This window comes from Vollenhovia emeryi, unplaced genomic scaffold, assembly GCF_000949405.1.
Source record: "Vollenhovia emeryi isolate VEMERY1.0 unplaced genomic scaffold, V.emery_V1.0 DF939133.1, whole genome shotgun sequence".
NCBI lineage: Eukaryota > Metazoa > Arthropoda > Insecta > Hymenoptera > Formicidae > Vollenhovia > Vollenhovia emeryi.
The window spans coordinates 1,582,108-1,597,767 of record NW_011967233.1 but is presented as its reverse complement, the minus strand read 5'-3'; the positions used below and the strand labels follow the sequence as shown (position 1 = coordinate 1,597,767).

The 15,660-nt window shown below is 40.0% G+C and overlaps 3 protein-coding genes across 9 annotated transcripts in view; 1 reads left to right on the top strand and 2 right to left on the bottom strand.

Moving 5' to 3' along the window:
• The window catches only part of LOC105567899 (syntaxin-6), an 11,505-nt gene extending 4,095 nt beyond the window's left edge, over positions 1 to 7,410 (bottom strand). For 3 of the 6 annotated variants that reach the window (XM_012023155.1, XM_012023157.1, XM_012023153.1), the window contains exons 1-5: positions 6,371 to 6,492; positions 4,032 to 4,246; positions 2,983 to 3,077; positions 2,516 to 2,575; positions 516 to 748 (exon numbers count right to left, since the gene is read on the bottom strand). In XM_012023155.1, coding sequence (XP_011878545.1) covers positions 516 to 748; positions 2,516 to 2,575; positions 2,983 to 3,077; positions 4,032 to 4,246; positions 6,371 to 6,477 — 710 coding nt within the window. In that variant the 5' untranslated portion in view covers positions 6,478 to 6,492. Of the gene's footprint in view, positions 1 to 515; positions 749 to 2,515; positions 2,576 to 2,982; positions 3,078 to 4,031; positions 4,247 to 6,370; positions 6,493 to 7,024 lie in introns of those variants that run through there. The other 3 variants (XM_012023156.1, XM_012023159.1, XM_012023154.1) reach the window with 3 other exon arrangements.
• A 1,874-nt stretch (positions 7,411 to 9,284) lies between these two features.
• The window catches only part of LOC105567898 (uncharacterized protein C1orf112-like), a 37,057-nt gene continuing 30,681 nt past the window's right edge, over positions 9,285 to 15,660 (top strand). The window contains exon 1 of one of the 2 annotated variants that reach the window (XM_012023149.1): positions 9,285 to 9,492. The gene's annotated coding sequence lies outside the window, so the exon portion shown is untranslated. Of the gene's footprint in view, positions 9,493 to 13,665; positions 14,247 to 15,660 lie in introns of those variants that run through there. The other variant, XM_012023151.1, reaches the window with a different exon arrangement.
• LOC105567894 (gamma-soluble NSF attachment protein-like) lies at positions 9,853 to 15,223 on the bottom strand. Its single transcript, XM_012023143.1, has 8 exons — positions 14,916 to 15,223; positions 14,596 to 14,663; positions 13,565 to 13,649; positions 12,936 to 12,953; positions 12,651 to 12,858; positions 12,195 to 12,443; positions 11,176 to 11,427; positions 9,853 to 10,833 (listed from the first exon to the last, which is right to left on the bottom strand). Exons 1-8 carry the CDS (start codon positions 14,963 to 14,965, stop codon positions 10,705 to 10,707), a joined length of 1,059 nt encoding a protein of 352 aa, XP_011878533.1. The 5' UTR covers positions 14,966 to 15,223; the 3' UTR covers positions 9,853 to 10,704.

Sequence of the window (15,660 nt, the reverse complement as noted above, 5' to 3'; positions counted from 1 at the left end):
CTCGACACAACTGCTCCTGAATCTCTTCAATGTGGCGTGAAATTTCGTCTTTGAGTTGCTGGATGGTGGTAGGCTTGTTGGCATAGACTGTACTCTTCAATTTGGGGCCATTTGAAGAGTAAAGTCTATGCCAACAAGTCTACCACCATCCAGCAACTCAAAGACGAAATTTCACGTCACATTGAAGAGATTCAGGAGCAGTTGTGTCGAGATGTGATAGCAAATTTCGATAAGCGGATTGACGTATGCCGCCGGAGCCGTGGCGAACATTTGGCGGACATTATCTTCCATACTTAATTGTAATGGCCTACCAAACATGTTCTATTAAAGAAATTTTCATTTTTGTACACCACCGATTTTTAATTCACGTTTAACATAATTCCTTCTTATTGAAACACCCTTTATCATTAGATGCAATTACGTTAATTATAAAATCGAAACTGTGTAATTTTTAACTTTTTAACTGGACAGTTTTAAACAAACTGAAGAGAATGATGAGAGAGACATTGGCTTACACAGCTTGTTCGTCCAGTTCACTGTTGATTTGTCTGGATACTGTTTTTAGTGTACCGACTGTCTCCCCGATCATGTCCAACTGTTCGTCCTGCTGTCTTATCATGGCATTCTGCTGATGCATCGTGTCGCTGATGAACTGTCTGTTTGGACTATCTATTTCATTTTCTAGCTTGCTGTATTTAGTAGTGCCATGATTGGCCGGTACTCTCGCGGGGCTATTGTCCAAGAGTGGCTAAAAATATACAATACCGTCAAACATCATGATACAATTACCGCAGACTTGTAACAAACAAGTAAAACAAAATGTTGAAAGATCAATCTTAAGACCGGATCAGACTAGCAATTGTTGACTCCGATTGAATTCGAACTGGCGATTCTCCTCTTTAGCCAATGAGAGCAAAGCAGCCAGCGATTTAATCGGCTCTCATTGGCTAGAGGACACAATCGCCAATCCCAATCCAATCAGAGTCAACAATTGCTAGGCTGATTCGGCCTTAAGATCAATTTACTTCGTTTATATACACTTTCAGATTGTGCACGTACGCGCATCTGCGGCTTAAAATTCGATAACTGCCAAGTTATTAATAGAAGCAACGCAAATACATGAGATTTGTTACAAATCAAGTAGGAAGCAAAGGGCAAAAGTTGTTTTCCGCGGATCTTTGGAGGTACGATTTTCCCTCGAACTAGTGCTGATTATTTGCGGAATTTGGTGGAGTTTAGTAACGAATAACTTGAATACCGTGTATACCATTGTCGTGTGTGAGGGTTGGCGAGCCGATTTACATTAATTTTACAACGCGTAAACTGTCAAAATAACGCTGATCGATTGGACATGACGAGCCACTTCTTTGAGGTTAGAATCACTGTGAATCACTGGGATGCGCGTCAACTAAATAGCAAATATTGTTCAATACCGACAAAAAATTAGACGCAATACCGACAGATGTCACTGTCGCGGAATAAAGCTGAAGATAGCGGCGAATTGTGTTCGTAAACAATTTTAATTTCAACTTTAAAACAATCCACGCTCATCTCGGTGAAAATAATTGTAGATAAATGAAAGATTATTTTCGTTAACTCAGCGTTAATTAGTATCTCCAGTGAGCACAGACTAATTGTAAGACGCAGTTTTAAATTGCAGATTTTTCTCCGTCTGCGAAGGAGAATCTGCAATTCAAAACTGCGTCGATTAAAATCTAATAAAGAAATTCATATTCGATTCCAATTGAAATTTAAACTCAAATTTAGATTTCAATTCGTGGCATATGTCAATTATTTACGATAGACTTTTTATAACAAAAAAGATATTTAAAAAATTCTCTTATACGTGTACAAGGTCTTTTACAGATATTTATATGCTCAGAATTGTTATAGAGGAAAGTCCCCTATTATGAGACAGGTTCCTAATATGAGCGGAATTTCTGCTAAATTAATAGACATCGTTTATTAGCTCCACCATGAATTTATTACTTTTGGAGTGAAATCTGTTTAGTGGAAAATTCATTTAGATTGTGTAATCACCGTGAGAAAAAAATTGCGACTGAATTTGGATGCTGAAAACTTGTTATCTCATAATAGAATAGCCTATCTCTTAATAGGAGACTTCCCTTTAAACTCTTAAGAACATTTTTAAAACAAAAATGGGATGGAAAAAGAATTTAATTCAAAATTCAAAGAGAATTCTTTTTAGATTCTCTGTGCCATCTGGATTCTTCAAAATGTGCCATCTGGGAAAAAATGACTAATGATGAGAAATTATTCGTTGAGATTAATCTCTCAAATTCAGATTAAACGATTAAAATTGTAAGATTTTTACTTTCTCCTGCTATTTCTTTTGTTTGCGTTTCGCGTTGATCATTCGGACATGCAACTTGTGTTCTTCGATTGTTTTCCGGTCGCAAGGTATGTATGTACATACAGCTTGATACTGCTTGGCATGCTAAATATTTGTGATATGACAGATTGTAACATAAAGCGAAACGCAATTTACACAAACCTGTCTCGCCGTGCTGTCGCGATCCCGGCTCCTGCTCAAGTTCAGTTTGTCCTTCATGATCTGCGAAATGTTTAATAAGCGATAGTAGCATTAGGGTGACATTAGTTTCGCAGACGCGAGCGTTTCCGTGAACGTGTTAATACTTGTAACGAAGCATTTGCGTGGCTATAAATCGCAATGGCAAATGTAGCGAAATGTAATCGCAGTGATTTATGTACAATAATTCATATATTATGTGTTATAATTATCATATATAATTGGTAAAATGATTATTATATGATTGGTAAAGTGATATTATATATCATTCCGTTAGAAATATTTAAAATAAGTATAAGATAAGTATAAGAGGTATAAGAAATTTAATAACCGTAATATAGGGTAATTAATTTCAATTAATAGCCCAAGTGTTTTGAAAAGAATATTTGTCTATGTATACAAAATGGTTGTATCGATTAACAATTAAGTACCTTGACCTCTTCTCGCGCCTGCTCGATAAAGCTCCGTTGAACGGTCAGTTCCTTGTTGTCGATCTTGAATTTTGTTGGGTTTTTCTCAACGATACGTGCACACGTATTAAGGAAAACGACGTAGGAAATTTTCCAAAAAAAACTTGCATATTTGAGAACTGAATTCATAGTCGCGTCTTAAATTCAAGAGAAACTTGAATTGCCTTTTTAAAGCAATATCATGTTTTTCAACGTTGTTATTTTATTTTATCTAACTGGTCTAATCAGAGATTCGTGAATTTCCAAATGGTATTCCAATGGCCCAAGAAATTAAGAAGTTAAACATTTTTCAAGTCTCCCTTGATTTGTTTCATTTAAATTATCCATCTTTTGAAAATCCACAAGGTTTACTTCGCCCAGGATTGGGAAGTAACTCGTCACTTGTAACGAAGTTACAGTTACTTTTTTGGTAACTCTAACTTAACTTCGTTACTTTCTCTTCATCTGTAACCGTAACTTAACTCAGTTACATCTTTTCGATAACTAGTAACTAGTTTATTAGTTACATTAATAGTTAATTTACATGTATTTTAAGCCTCTACAGATCGCCTTGCATTTACGCATAAACGCCTTTATCGACGCTTTACAATTCAAATGCAGATTTGATATTTTTATTTTTATTGCAAGAAAGTAACTGCAAAGTAACGATTCGTTACTTTTTGAGTAACTGTAATTGTGATGCGTTACTTTTCAGAATTGGTAACTTGTAACTGTAACTAGTTACATTTTTAGCGAAAAAAAATTAATTGTATCTAGATAATTTTATAAAGCAACTTTCCCAACCCTGACTCCGTCTTGGATTTTCTCTGCGAGCGTCCTTGAGGCAGATCCGAATTCAACTCTAACGTTCACACCTGAAATTTATATTCAAAATTTCCATTTCAATCTGGAGCTCGTTTAATCACGAATTTCAAGTTGAATTCACGCTCAAGTATACATCCACGCTCGCACGAATCAAATTCAGGCTCGAGTACCGTTAAATTGGAACGTTTCAGATTGGAAAAGGATATAGATGGTGTCCTCGAGATCGTCGAGGTCCCACTCGATGGAACGAAGCGCCTTCCGCAGTTCGGTGGTGGTCCAGTCGAGTTCATCCGTACGCGAGATTGCTGCGGCCGAGCCGCTCAGTGGTATACCGCCGGTCGGCGAGGCGATCCCGACATTCTGTAGCTCGCTCCAGCGCCCGTACAAGCCGCGATTCTTAGTCAACGCCTTGCACACCTCGCTGAAACAGTCGGGGCCAATTGAGACTCGCCGGCATTAGCCTACATATGAACGGATTCGCGCAAGAAGCGTACAAATCAATCGACAATGCGTCCGGTACGAGGGAGAGATACGGCGAGATTCAAATTTAAGTCCACATTCGAAGCCAATTCAGTCTTTAGGTCTCCAATTTAAATTCCATTTATGTCTAATCAAACTCAACCGTTCCACTATATCTACATATACATTTGTATTTGTCTAAATTCATATTATATATTTAGGTGTAAAGTATACGATTTATCTCTACGACCAGTATTCATAGTCAGCTCTTATATTCAAAACTGTCTTGAATTTATCTGGAGATGCTGAACATTTCATTGGCTACGGAGTATCCAAGGATGATCTTAAGACGGTCTTGAATATAAGATCTGACTATGAATACTGGCCTATGAATACATTTGTATACAATCGTGCAAGTTGAGCCAGATTAAGGTCTATTTTCTTTGCGCTGTTCTCTTTTCTCTTTCGATTTTTATCCAGGATTATCCAACGATCCCAGTTGTTCTTGCGATTCTGTATTTATATACTATGTAACTGCATTAATTGAATACAACATCGCGAAAGGAAAAATATATATGTAGATGCGTATACAATTAATACAATTACATAATGTATACATGCGGAATAACAAGGGCACCTGCGATTTTTGTGTTTCAACCGCAGCACAATTTCATAGTAAACTGCATTGAACTTTACTACGGTAGATAGATTAAGACTCTCAAAAATCAAAATTGTAAAGTTATAAGAGTCAAAACGCTGTTTTCCTAACGAAAATCAACAAATCGACAGCGTTTTGACTCTTATATGCTTTAATTTTATAATTTTGAACTTTACTATCAAAAGAAATTACATTCTTTCGCGTTTGACGACCCCGACGAATTATTGCGCCACTTATTAATAAAGTCCCGCGCACAATGGAGGAAATATTAGGAATAAATGAACTCGTAAGCTAGAACACAAATATTTTGGACACGACTGTATGAGACAATTCCTATGCCCACGTCTTACATTTTATTCTTCTTCAGGTAAATATGCGGTATAACGCTCTCTCTCTTCCGAGTTTTCTGTGGTTTTATAAATTTGTTCATGAGGGGTTAACCACTGGCCAAATCACATACACCAATGCCTACCCAAATAGCACACATAGTTCTATGAATATTCTTCTGGAGTGCAAATATTCTTAATTTCCGAATATTCCAATCAAATATTCTATAAATATATATGTAGATTGTTACACTTAGAAATCGTACGTTCATAACAAAGAAGAACGTTTTTTTCGTCGAGAATGTCTTTGGAATACTCGTTCAGAATAATTTTTTAATATTCACCGAGTTTATGTACAATATTGCACATTGCTTATTGTGTAATACACTTATCTTGTACAAACGGCAGTGAAAAGGCACGCTATATTCGATAGATTATTCTATTCACATTCGAAAAAGATTCATAGTGCCAGTCGAATGTTCCACGAACATAAGATAAATGTATAAGAATGACCTATGGAACATTCCAAATATTCTTACGTGAGTTTATGAATAATAATTTTAAGGCTCTATATATAAAACATTAATTAATAGACGTAATGCAATGGGCAATAAGAGCCAGGCGCTAGACATTGAGTGCGGATATAACAATCTTTTGTATGTTATTTCTTTGAAATTGACTATGTCAAACGATTCGACCAGCTCATGCGGTCCTTCTCAATATTGCCCATTGCATTACGTCAATTAATTAACCAAATATTCTTGAATATTCTTAAAACGTTCCTAGGAGCGTCTTGTGCTACCTGGGTACTAACGCATCAAAATTCAACAGTAATGCCCAGCGGGCATTACCTTTATCCTAGTTTTATCCTTACAATGCCCCAGCAAGGCATAACGTCCCAAAAGAAGCCTAGGGTAGTGCTCAGTGATGCCGCCAACCTGTACACCACAATGCCCTCAGCGGTTCACCCCTCGATTTATTCTCATCCCTAATATTTCCTCCATTGTACACGGCGCCAACTATTGAAAAGTAATTCAGCGAAGACGCTCGCGACTGTCCACGTCGAGCTGCGTTCGATCCTTCGACAAAAAAAGGGTCATACATCAGAATAGAATAAAACTCGCAGTAATCTCGGACGGAGAAAAGTCGCCGATCTCCACTTAGCCCGTCGAGGAAATCGCGCCGACGGATCTCGTCGACGCGCAACATCGTGCAATATTTATATACGGAAGGAGGGGGGGGGGAGGGGAAAATCTGTCACGCGTCCGTACAGCGGATCTGTCACGTTCGAGTGTTTGTCCCCGTCGGGGCAATATGTCAGCCGGAGATATACAACCACCCCGCCCCGAGAGACGTATTTTAAAGCGCTGAGAAGCGATTACGTTGCACGTTGATCCGCTATCGCGGCAAATTCCCCTTTAATCCGGCGTTATCGCGAACCTTATCGGCCACGCGCGGCGCGCTATCGGCGGTGTTTGCAAAGCGCGTCTCGGCACTCGCTCGCCACCCCCTCCCCCTTCGCCCCTCTTTCCAACCCTCTCCGGGGGGGAAAAAAATCCGCGACGACACTAGACGACACGCGGGAGAACCGAGAGTACGCTCAAGACGCGCGCGCGGGGGTGGCCCTCCCCCCCCCTCTCTTTTCTTTCTCTTCTCTCCGTCGTGTTCGCGCACGAGACGCACATCGCGATCGCGCGAGCGGAAAATCGATGCGTACGACGGCACTCGCTCGTCTCGCCGTTCGCGGCGCACTTACTCCTTGACGACGAAGAACGGATTCTCCAGCGTCATTCCTCTATCCGCACCGTCTTTAAATTTAAAGCCTGGGCCGCGGCCTGTCTCGCCGCGACGGCCGCGCGACACCCTCGGTGGAAGCGCGCTCGCGCCTCGGCCGCTCGCTCATCGGTGGGACGAGGTGCCGTGCGCGAAATCCCGGTGGAGCGGCACACACACACGCGCGCGCGGTACGCTAAACCCTCGCGGCGGAGCCGCGGCCGCGCAGCGATCCCCCGTTGTCCGACGGCGGGCCCGCGGCGGCAATGCGCGAACAGACGGTGTTGCCGTGAGGGACGCGATCCCGCGAGGTCCTGCTCGCAACCGCGCTGCCGTGACGTCTGCTCCGACTCCGGCGCCGCGCACCGCTATTTATGCGACTCATTCCCCCGCGGAAGCGCGCGCCAGCGCCACGCCGCGGCGCGTCGCGGCACCGCGCCGCGCAACGCACGCTTTTGCCGCCGCGATATTGATTCGCGGCGCCGGACATTTCGCGGCGTTCACACCACGCCGTCGACGACCGCGACAATTCGAAGCCCGATGGAGGCCACGCGTCTCCGCGGGCTCAGGGGCTCGATTCTTGAATTCATTCGCAGGAGAAACGTATGCGAAAATTCTGGTCTTACAGAAAAGTTGCAAGTCGATTGGCTATTCGCACGGTCTTTAACCAATTGACTTTCAACTTTTCTGAGAGCAGAATTTTCGCATACGTTTCTCTTTCGAATAAATTCAAGAATCGAGTCCCTGGCGAAGAGATCTTCTCAACACTAGCCGCGTTCGGCATTGCTAATCCGAGGCGTCGGAGCACTCCTCCTCCCTTTCTGTCTTATTCTCCTCTCTCGCTCACTCGAGTGCAAAAGAACAACTCCAACACGTTGGATTTGCAATGCCGAACGCAACTGCTATATAAGCGAGATGAAATTTCGTTCTGGAGGTCAATTCAATATCTCGCAATATAGTGAAAATGCTAAACGTGAGCGGCTTAATTGTCTCTTTTTAAGGAGACGGTTAGAAAGAGACAAAACTAATCACTTTTAGCATATCTTCACTATATGTATGTATAGTGTAAAGCCTACAGACGATGCTATTTTTCCTGCTGCATTGCTTGCAATCTAATAAATTACTATCATTGCACCACTATAGTGGGCTTTGGATGCAGAATTGACCCCCAGTACGGGAATTCTGTAACTTGTAATCGATGCTTCTCGGTATAGTTAACTAGCGACAGCCAATGGCGAGGACGATCTTCGAAAAAGACGCAGATTTTCAGTGGTTGTTCCTATAAGAAACTTAAGCCCGCTGCAGACGATGCTATTTTTCCTGCTGGATTGCTTGCAATTTAGTAAATTACTAGGAATCCTGAATGCTGAGTGGTGCAATGATAGTAATTTACTAAATTGCAAGCAATCCAGCAGGAAAAATAGCATCGTCTGCAGCGGGCTTTATATGAAAATCTGCGTCTTTTTCGAAGATCGTCCTCGCCATTGGCTGTCGCTAGTTAACGTAAAGCATCGATTACAAGTTACAGAATTCCCGTACTGGTTTGAATTTGATGTTTTCACCGAAGCGCTCACCCCCCAACCCTATTCTGACCAAACTCTAGCCCGACTCTGACCCTCGGTGGAAACGTAGTCATTGGTCGTTAAGCCCGTATCAGACTACGGATTGGGATTGGGATTAGATTGAAATTTGACCAATCAGAGTAAAAGTTACTGAACTTGAGATTAGTAAACTTTACTGTGATTGGTTAAATTTCAATTTAATCCCAATCCCAATCCGTAGTCTGATACGGGCTTTTCGAGAAACGTGTAGCCAATCAACTTGCAGCTTTTATGGAATTGGCTACAGATTTCTCGAAACTAGAACTTGGACCAAGTTCTAGCATCGTGGACATTGGGCTTTAGGGCCTGTGTCCACGATTCAAGAACTGTGTCCAAGTTCTAGTTCCGAGAAATGCGTAAGTCCCAGTCTACAATAGAGATTTAAGCCCTAAGCCTTAAGAAATTGACTAATCACAGTCGCGCATTCTTCTCATACTTGACCGTGATTGGCCAATTTCTTAAAGCTTAGGGCTTAAATCATCTATTGTAGACTGGGACTAACTAATCACCTTGCAGCTTTTATAGAATAGCAGCAAGTTGATTGGCTACGCATTTCTAGGAACTAGAACTTGGACCAAGTCCTAGCATCGTGGACACAGGCCTTTTGACCACTTGAACCAAGTTCTAGCATCGTGGACACAGGCCTTTACAGTAGAGAGTCATTTACGATCGCGCGCGCCATTTCCGTTCGGTTTCAAATTCGCGCACAACGTTTCACGAGTTCGAATTTGGTGCTCACAGGGCAGTGCGATTCGATTTACCGCGATCCTGCGAAGAAATCGTCGTCGGCCCGAAGCCACTTCCCCTCAACTTAAGCCTGTCCGTCGTCACGCAGCTCGCGTGCTTCCCGGTGAGTACCCCTCGGCAGTGACTGCCCTCTTTAACTGCGCTTTTCGTATCTCTTCCTTCAATTTTTCTCACCCTCCCCTCATCTCTCACAGAATTTCGATTATACTTGTCTCGCGTTTAAGAGTGCGTAGTACATTGCGAGAGAAATAAACACGTATTGCGACAGACATAACCTATTTGGGTGTTGTCACCTAACGAGCACGCCGATATAACCTAACGGTTGAAAGACGTTCTCATAAAAGGGTAAGCTTTAAAAAAAAAGTCACCTAACGAGGTCAACTTTAGTCAATTTGCGGGGAAACCGGCTTCGAGAGGAATTGCCGGGGACCGTGGGCTGCGAATGAAAAAAAAAACAGCAGTATCTCGGGATATATTTGTTTTTTTTTCTCTTTTAAACTCTCTTAATCATAACAGTTCAGTATAACGATTTCACTAGGATGGTGCTGTAAAATTAAATATCTCTGCTTTCGCTGAGGAATGTCTCGTTTTCCAATTAAAGTATGTACAACGTCGGCTAATTCTCTTAATTAAAAATATGGAAATACTCGGAGCTTGCCGAGGGAGGGGTACACATACACACATACGTTACGCACGCATACACGACGTGTTCATCCATGTAAAAATAAAAAATAAAATGTAGACGTCCTATTTACGTTTACGATGTCGCTATATACAAGATGCCCCATCAGAAAGCCGAATTGTCAAAACGCTTATTTCCTTTGATTGACAACGATTTTGAGAAAGGATATCTCTCAGACGTAATTCGCGAAGGATGGACCTGAAGTATTTTTACTGTCGCAATCAAAGGAGATAATTAATTTCTTCCGTTTCTGGTGGTACATTATATAAGTTTTTTTTTCAACAAAAATATACTCTCTCCGCGTGACATTCCTGGGGTTTTCTTCTTTTGTTTTATGTTAAACCTTGGAACTTTCGTGAGAATTCTATAGAGAGAAAAAGTTAAAGTGACCAGACGTATCCACATTGACGAAAATTTAAGATGTAAAGAAAAAACAAAAAAGAGGGATAGATTGCCTTCTTTTCGCATTTCATTCCGTGTAATTCTGAAAGTGAAGTTTTAAGAGTTAAGGTGAAAGATAAATTCTCTTAAAGCGAACAATATGCTTTCGACGAAACGCTCAATATACATGCAAGCGTTACACAGTTAAAAGTTGATAAGCGATACAGGGTTCTTTTTTACATGCAAAGACGATTAGCACAGGCCTCCCTCGTAGTCTTCCTCGTCCTCCTGCTGTTGCGCCGGTTTCGGCGGCGGTGCTTGCGGCTTCTTCTCGGCCACCTTTTCCTTTGATTGACTAGTTTCGCTGGCTTCGTTCTTCGCCTGGAAGATCGGCAAACCACCATATACACTCGATGAAATAAACAAATATATTCTATTCTCTAATTATGTCATTCACGCAACTTGTTTGTCTATTTTTAACTTATTTATTTGATTAATTTTTATTTTGCATTATTAATCACATTCGTGTTGATGAAAACTTAGTACAGTCGAAACGTTTATTGTGTATTGTTAACAAACTATTTTTTTTTAATTGAATATAACACCATAAGTTTTCTTGGCCTTTGAATTTCCGATAAATATTTATACATTTAACACGAGTTTGTTCTTTTATTATTTCAAATGTATACTGAAATAATGGATGATAAAACCATGAACTCTCACGTGATTAACTTCCGCTTCGGTGGTAGCCTGTCCGCTGGTCTTGGACGCGTTAGGAGAAACATAGGACTCTGCAGCGTTGGCTCTCACTCCAGCGGGCGGGATAGCGTATTCCTGTTGTGGTAAAGGCAAACCGCGCGCTAGCTTGGCATATTCGACGTCCATGTGCTTGATGAAGGGACTGTTAAGGGCTGCCCGAGCTGCATCCGCGTCCTCGTTATCGTAAGCCTGCAGTAGCATCTCCAACGTTTGCACCTGCGAGGATCACATAAATTGCAATTATCGAACACAATTGGCAAGTTCCGCCATTTTGGTATTGAAGGATCGTCAATTGTTCGATCGCCAAACAACTCTCTGTCGAACGACATTAACCCTTTGAAACACGGTATAACATATATGTTACACCTCCCGAAATTAAAAGAACACTGCTTTCATTCTGATGTCTTACTACTTCATATCTAGAAAGTTTCTGGTTTGCTAATTCTGAATCCGAAGTCGAAATTCTAAAATTATCGATTCAATATAGCAGCTCAACGTTAAAGTTTTAATTTAAGAAAATGTTGTTTTCTATATCTTGTAGTAAAAAAAATTATTCCTATAAACGACATTCCGAAACTAGGTATCTGGGAGTTTTTGAGAGCACTGATTTCTAATCTGAAGTCAAAATTTGAAAATTTGAAAATCCAAGATGGCAAATCCAATATAAAGGGTCAAAAGTGCAAAAAAATGCGATCGATTTATCTGAAACTCGGTATTCGGAAGTTTTTTAAGTTGTTGATTAGACATACGAGGTCAGATTTACAAAATTCACAATAGCAGATCCAACATGGCGCCTGAACATCTGCATCTGAATTTTGTAATTCTGACACCAGAATCAGCGACCTAAAGAACCCTTGAGTATTAAGTTTCAGGAAAATCGGCTGAAACGAAAAATGTAATCCGCTTCAAAGGATTAAGAAAATTGTACTAATAGATTCCCTTTTATCAAGTTAAAGAAGTCGATTATTTTTTTTCTCACGTACTTCGGGGGGTTCGCAGAAGTTACCCCATTCTTTGAAGGCCTTCTCGGCCGCAACTTGGTCACCTCGCGCCAATTGCACCAATACCAGCGCCACGGTGAGCCTTCCAAGTGACTGCCAAAGCTTGCAATCCTGATACATGCCAATTTCACGACGTATCGCGTCTGCCGCCTCGTCGTACATCTGCAGCCTTACCAGTAGTCTCGCAGCCTTGCTCATGTATTCTGCTGCATGTCGTGGACTGTCCTCGCCCTACATATACATCCTCTTTAACTATGAATTTTTTACGTTTTAATTCGTAGTTTTCAAAATTCTTCAAGTTCTTTGTACATGTATGGTATATACATGTATCTGTATGATCAAGTATTAGAGAAACAGTCTTCCTTTTCTCTCTTCAAATAATCGAATTTTTTTGACGATTTTACAATTATTTGTTTTGAAGTACAACATAAAACTCACCATAATTATATCGGCTGCACGTTTAAACAGCTCGAGAGCCTGCTGTGGCTGTGTAGCTTCCAGCATCTTGGCTGCCTTGTCAAGAGCAGTCACGCCTGATTCAGGGGAGCCGTGCTGCTGGAAAAGGCTGCAGGCACTGTGAGCTAGTTTCGACACCTCGGACAAATCTCCCATTTCTTTGCAGATGAGCAGAGCCTGCTCGATGTTCCTGAAAATATTACGTTCTTGTATTATCGCAATAAATTGCGTGATACAACTTCAATTCTGGGTATACACGATACGTACTTTGCTGCATGGAACCATCTGTCTCACGTTAAATTGCAGAATTACGGAAAATATAGCAGAAACTTTAGGGGAAAAATATAATTAGCGTCAAAAAGTTCAATCGATTTAAGTATGTTGAATTTACTGTTTCAACAAAAAATTGTATTTCAAGATCAACAAATAATCGGCGCACAGTTTGAGTGGAAAAAAGGTATATTAATATACACAAAAATATCAAGCTACCGAAATGATGTTATTCTATCTGTTCAACTTATCAGAATCATTTATTTATGATCTTAAGATCATCTTTAGATACTCCATAGCCAATAAAATTGCATACAGCATCTTTAGATAAATTCAAAACGGTCTTAAATATAAGATCTGACAATGAATACCAGCCTTTAGATATCTTTATAATAAAAAAAACAGCTTGTTATTAAAATAATGATAAAACATACGTGAAATAAATAATTCTTGATATATAAAGACAAAATAATGATAAAACAAAGGTGAAATAAATCATTCTTTATATATAAAGATAAAATAACGAATTCTTCATATATAACAAATCTGATATATCATTAAAAATATCTTTACGCAACACCTGAAACAGAAAATCTGAAATTACTTTCTATTATATCAAAGGATACGATTTGGTATGTTTGTAACAATCGGCTGCCTTCACTAAACAGACTTTGCACTGAGTATACGACTTGGCTACTCGAAAGCATGTTGCTAAAAAAATTGAGAAAGTTCAAGTGTGTTAAGTTCTACAGTTTTTACACGATTAATCTCTTAATTTATTACATATTGTAAAATTCTCGATCAACTAATTTCTTACTTATTCTCACTTAAGATTGTAAGTAAATACTACGCATGTTAGAGATTAAAAGAGTGGTTAAAAAACTTTGGATAAAAAACACGATGAAAAACTACTTCTCATGCCTAAAAGAAAAGGGTTTTCTTTATCCAATTGATTACTTAGTATGTCTAGTTTCAAAAGATTATATTACAATTTTGTTGCTTATTTCTTAAACTGTCAAGTTTGACTTTAAAAGCTCGGTATCAAATTTACTAAAATTAGACATCGGATTCCATGTTCTGTATTCTTCTCACTTTTAGTCCGCAAAATGACAACAACCCAACTGTGCTTGAGACAGTTATCGTAAACTTTATGAAACTTTAAAAATAAAACAACATCATAAAATTCCATTGAATAAAAACAAAAAGAAACCTATTTCAAGATATTCAAACTTAACTGATTATTAAAACTGCTGCAAGGTCTGTGAATTGATTAAGAAAGCACTTCTACTATCAAGAAAACAACTAGAGGTTCGGTTCTACCTTTTATCTGGCTTTAAAGTTTTAGAATTGCTCGTATTTTGGATTAGAACATGTCTTTTTGATTACAAAATTAATTTAACTCCCATATGATCTTTTGTTGGAAGACAACTGGCACTATTTTAAAATGATTAAAAACCAGTTTTTAAATTGAAAATATCAGTTTTTTCTTAGCTTTTTATCCAATTACTAAAATACTCACTTTTTTAATCTCTAGTACATTTCATACAACTGGATCAACTAGTTTCTTCAAGCTCAATGAAAGCTGATGAAATATTTGACCTATTTATACACTTTGTTCAATCATTTTATTATAATGGGTTTATGTTTCTTGTTTTACCTGCATGTGAGTACTCGTCAGCCGCTACCTCATAATCGGGTCGCCACTTCAAGAAAGTAGGTTTTAAGCTGGAAGAGACAAAGATTCATTCGATACGATACTCAGACAAGAAATACGATTTTGGAAACCTTAAAAGGCTATAAATTTGGAAAAGAATTTGCTAAAAATCAGTTTGCTCATCGCGTCGGGATTAATGCTACAGTCTACATACCGCGTGTGACAATACAAAATTTAACGAGAGGAACATCTTGAGAATCCGGAAACGTCGGATGCGACAGGAAAACGGCAAAAAGGATCCCGGGGAAGAGAAGAGTGCTTACGCTTTTTCAGCCTGGCGTATGTGCTCGTTCGCCTCTTCGATCTTTGACATTTTTCTCCGAATGGTGCCCTCGTCCGAACACGACGGTGACGACACTTATACCAGCTCGATGCTCGGAGTTGCGTTGTCACTGTCAATCCTGAAAGCTTCCTGCCTCTCGTCAAGGCACTGCGCCTGCATATAGACGCCGAAACTAATCTTTAACTTCACGCCTTGTCGTTCATCAATATGAGTGTTCTCGAGATCGTGAAACGCACGAGCGATTATCGACGAGCATACTCTAACCTAACCCTAACCTAACCCTGGACCTAATGCCTGTGTCCAGCAGAAGTTTGCGCTTGCTAAGCGCTTTGCGTTCATTGGATTATACTTTCAGATCTGTGCTGAAATAGAGCTATTCTTCTAGATCTATCCAATCAGCATAAAGCGCTTATTCTTAGCTAACTTCGGCAGAACACAGCCATTGGCTGTGTTCAGCAGAAAAAGCGCAGCTCACAATCGGTGATTCTTTAGGTTTGTTTTATGTTCCTGCCACTGGTGAACTAGTGCAATAAATTAGAGTATGACAAGTATATTATTTGTCATTCTAGCGTGCTGCACTAGTTCACCAGTACAGGAACAGAAAACAAACCTTTTGATTGTTGCCTACAGTTGTGCTCAGCGGAGAAAGCTGTTAAGTGAGTGCTTTACGTTGATTGGATTAGTCCCAGTCTACAATAGAGATTTAAGCCCTAAGCTTTAAGAAA

Excerpts from the sequence above, each read along its gene's own strand:
- LOC105567894 (XM_012023143.1), bottom strand. The coding sequence starts at position 14,965 with ATGTCAAAGATCGAAGAGGCGAACGAGCACATACGCCAGGCTGAAAAA. Across the intron at positions 12,444-12,650 it reads GTGCAGCCGATATAATTATG|GGCGAGGACAGTCCACGACA; the intron begins GTGAGTTTTATG and ends ATGTATATGTAG. Across the intron at positions 10,834-11,175 it reads CCGAAGCGGAAGTTAATCAC|GCGAAGAACGAAGCCAGCGA; the intron begins GTGAGAGTTCAT and ends CCGATCTTCCAG.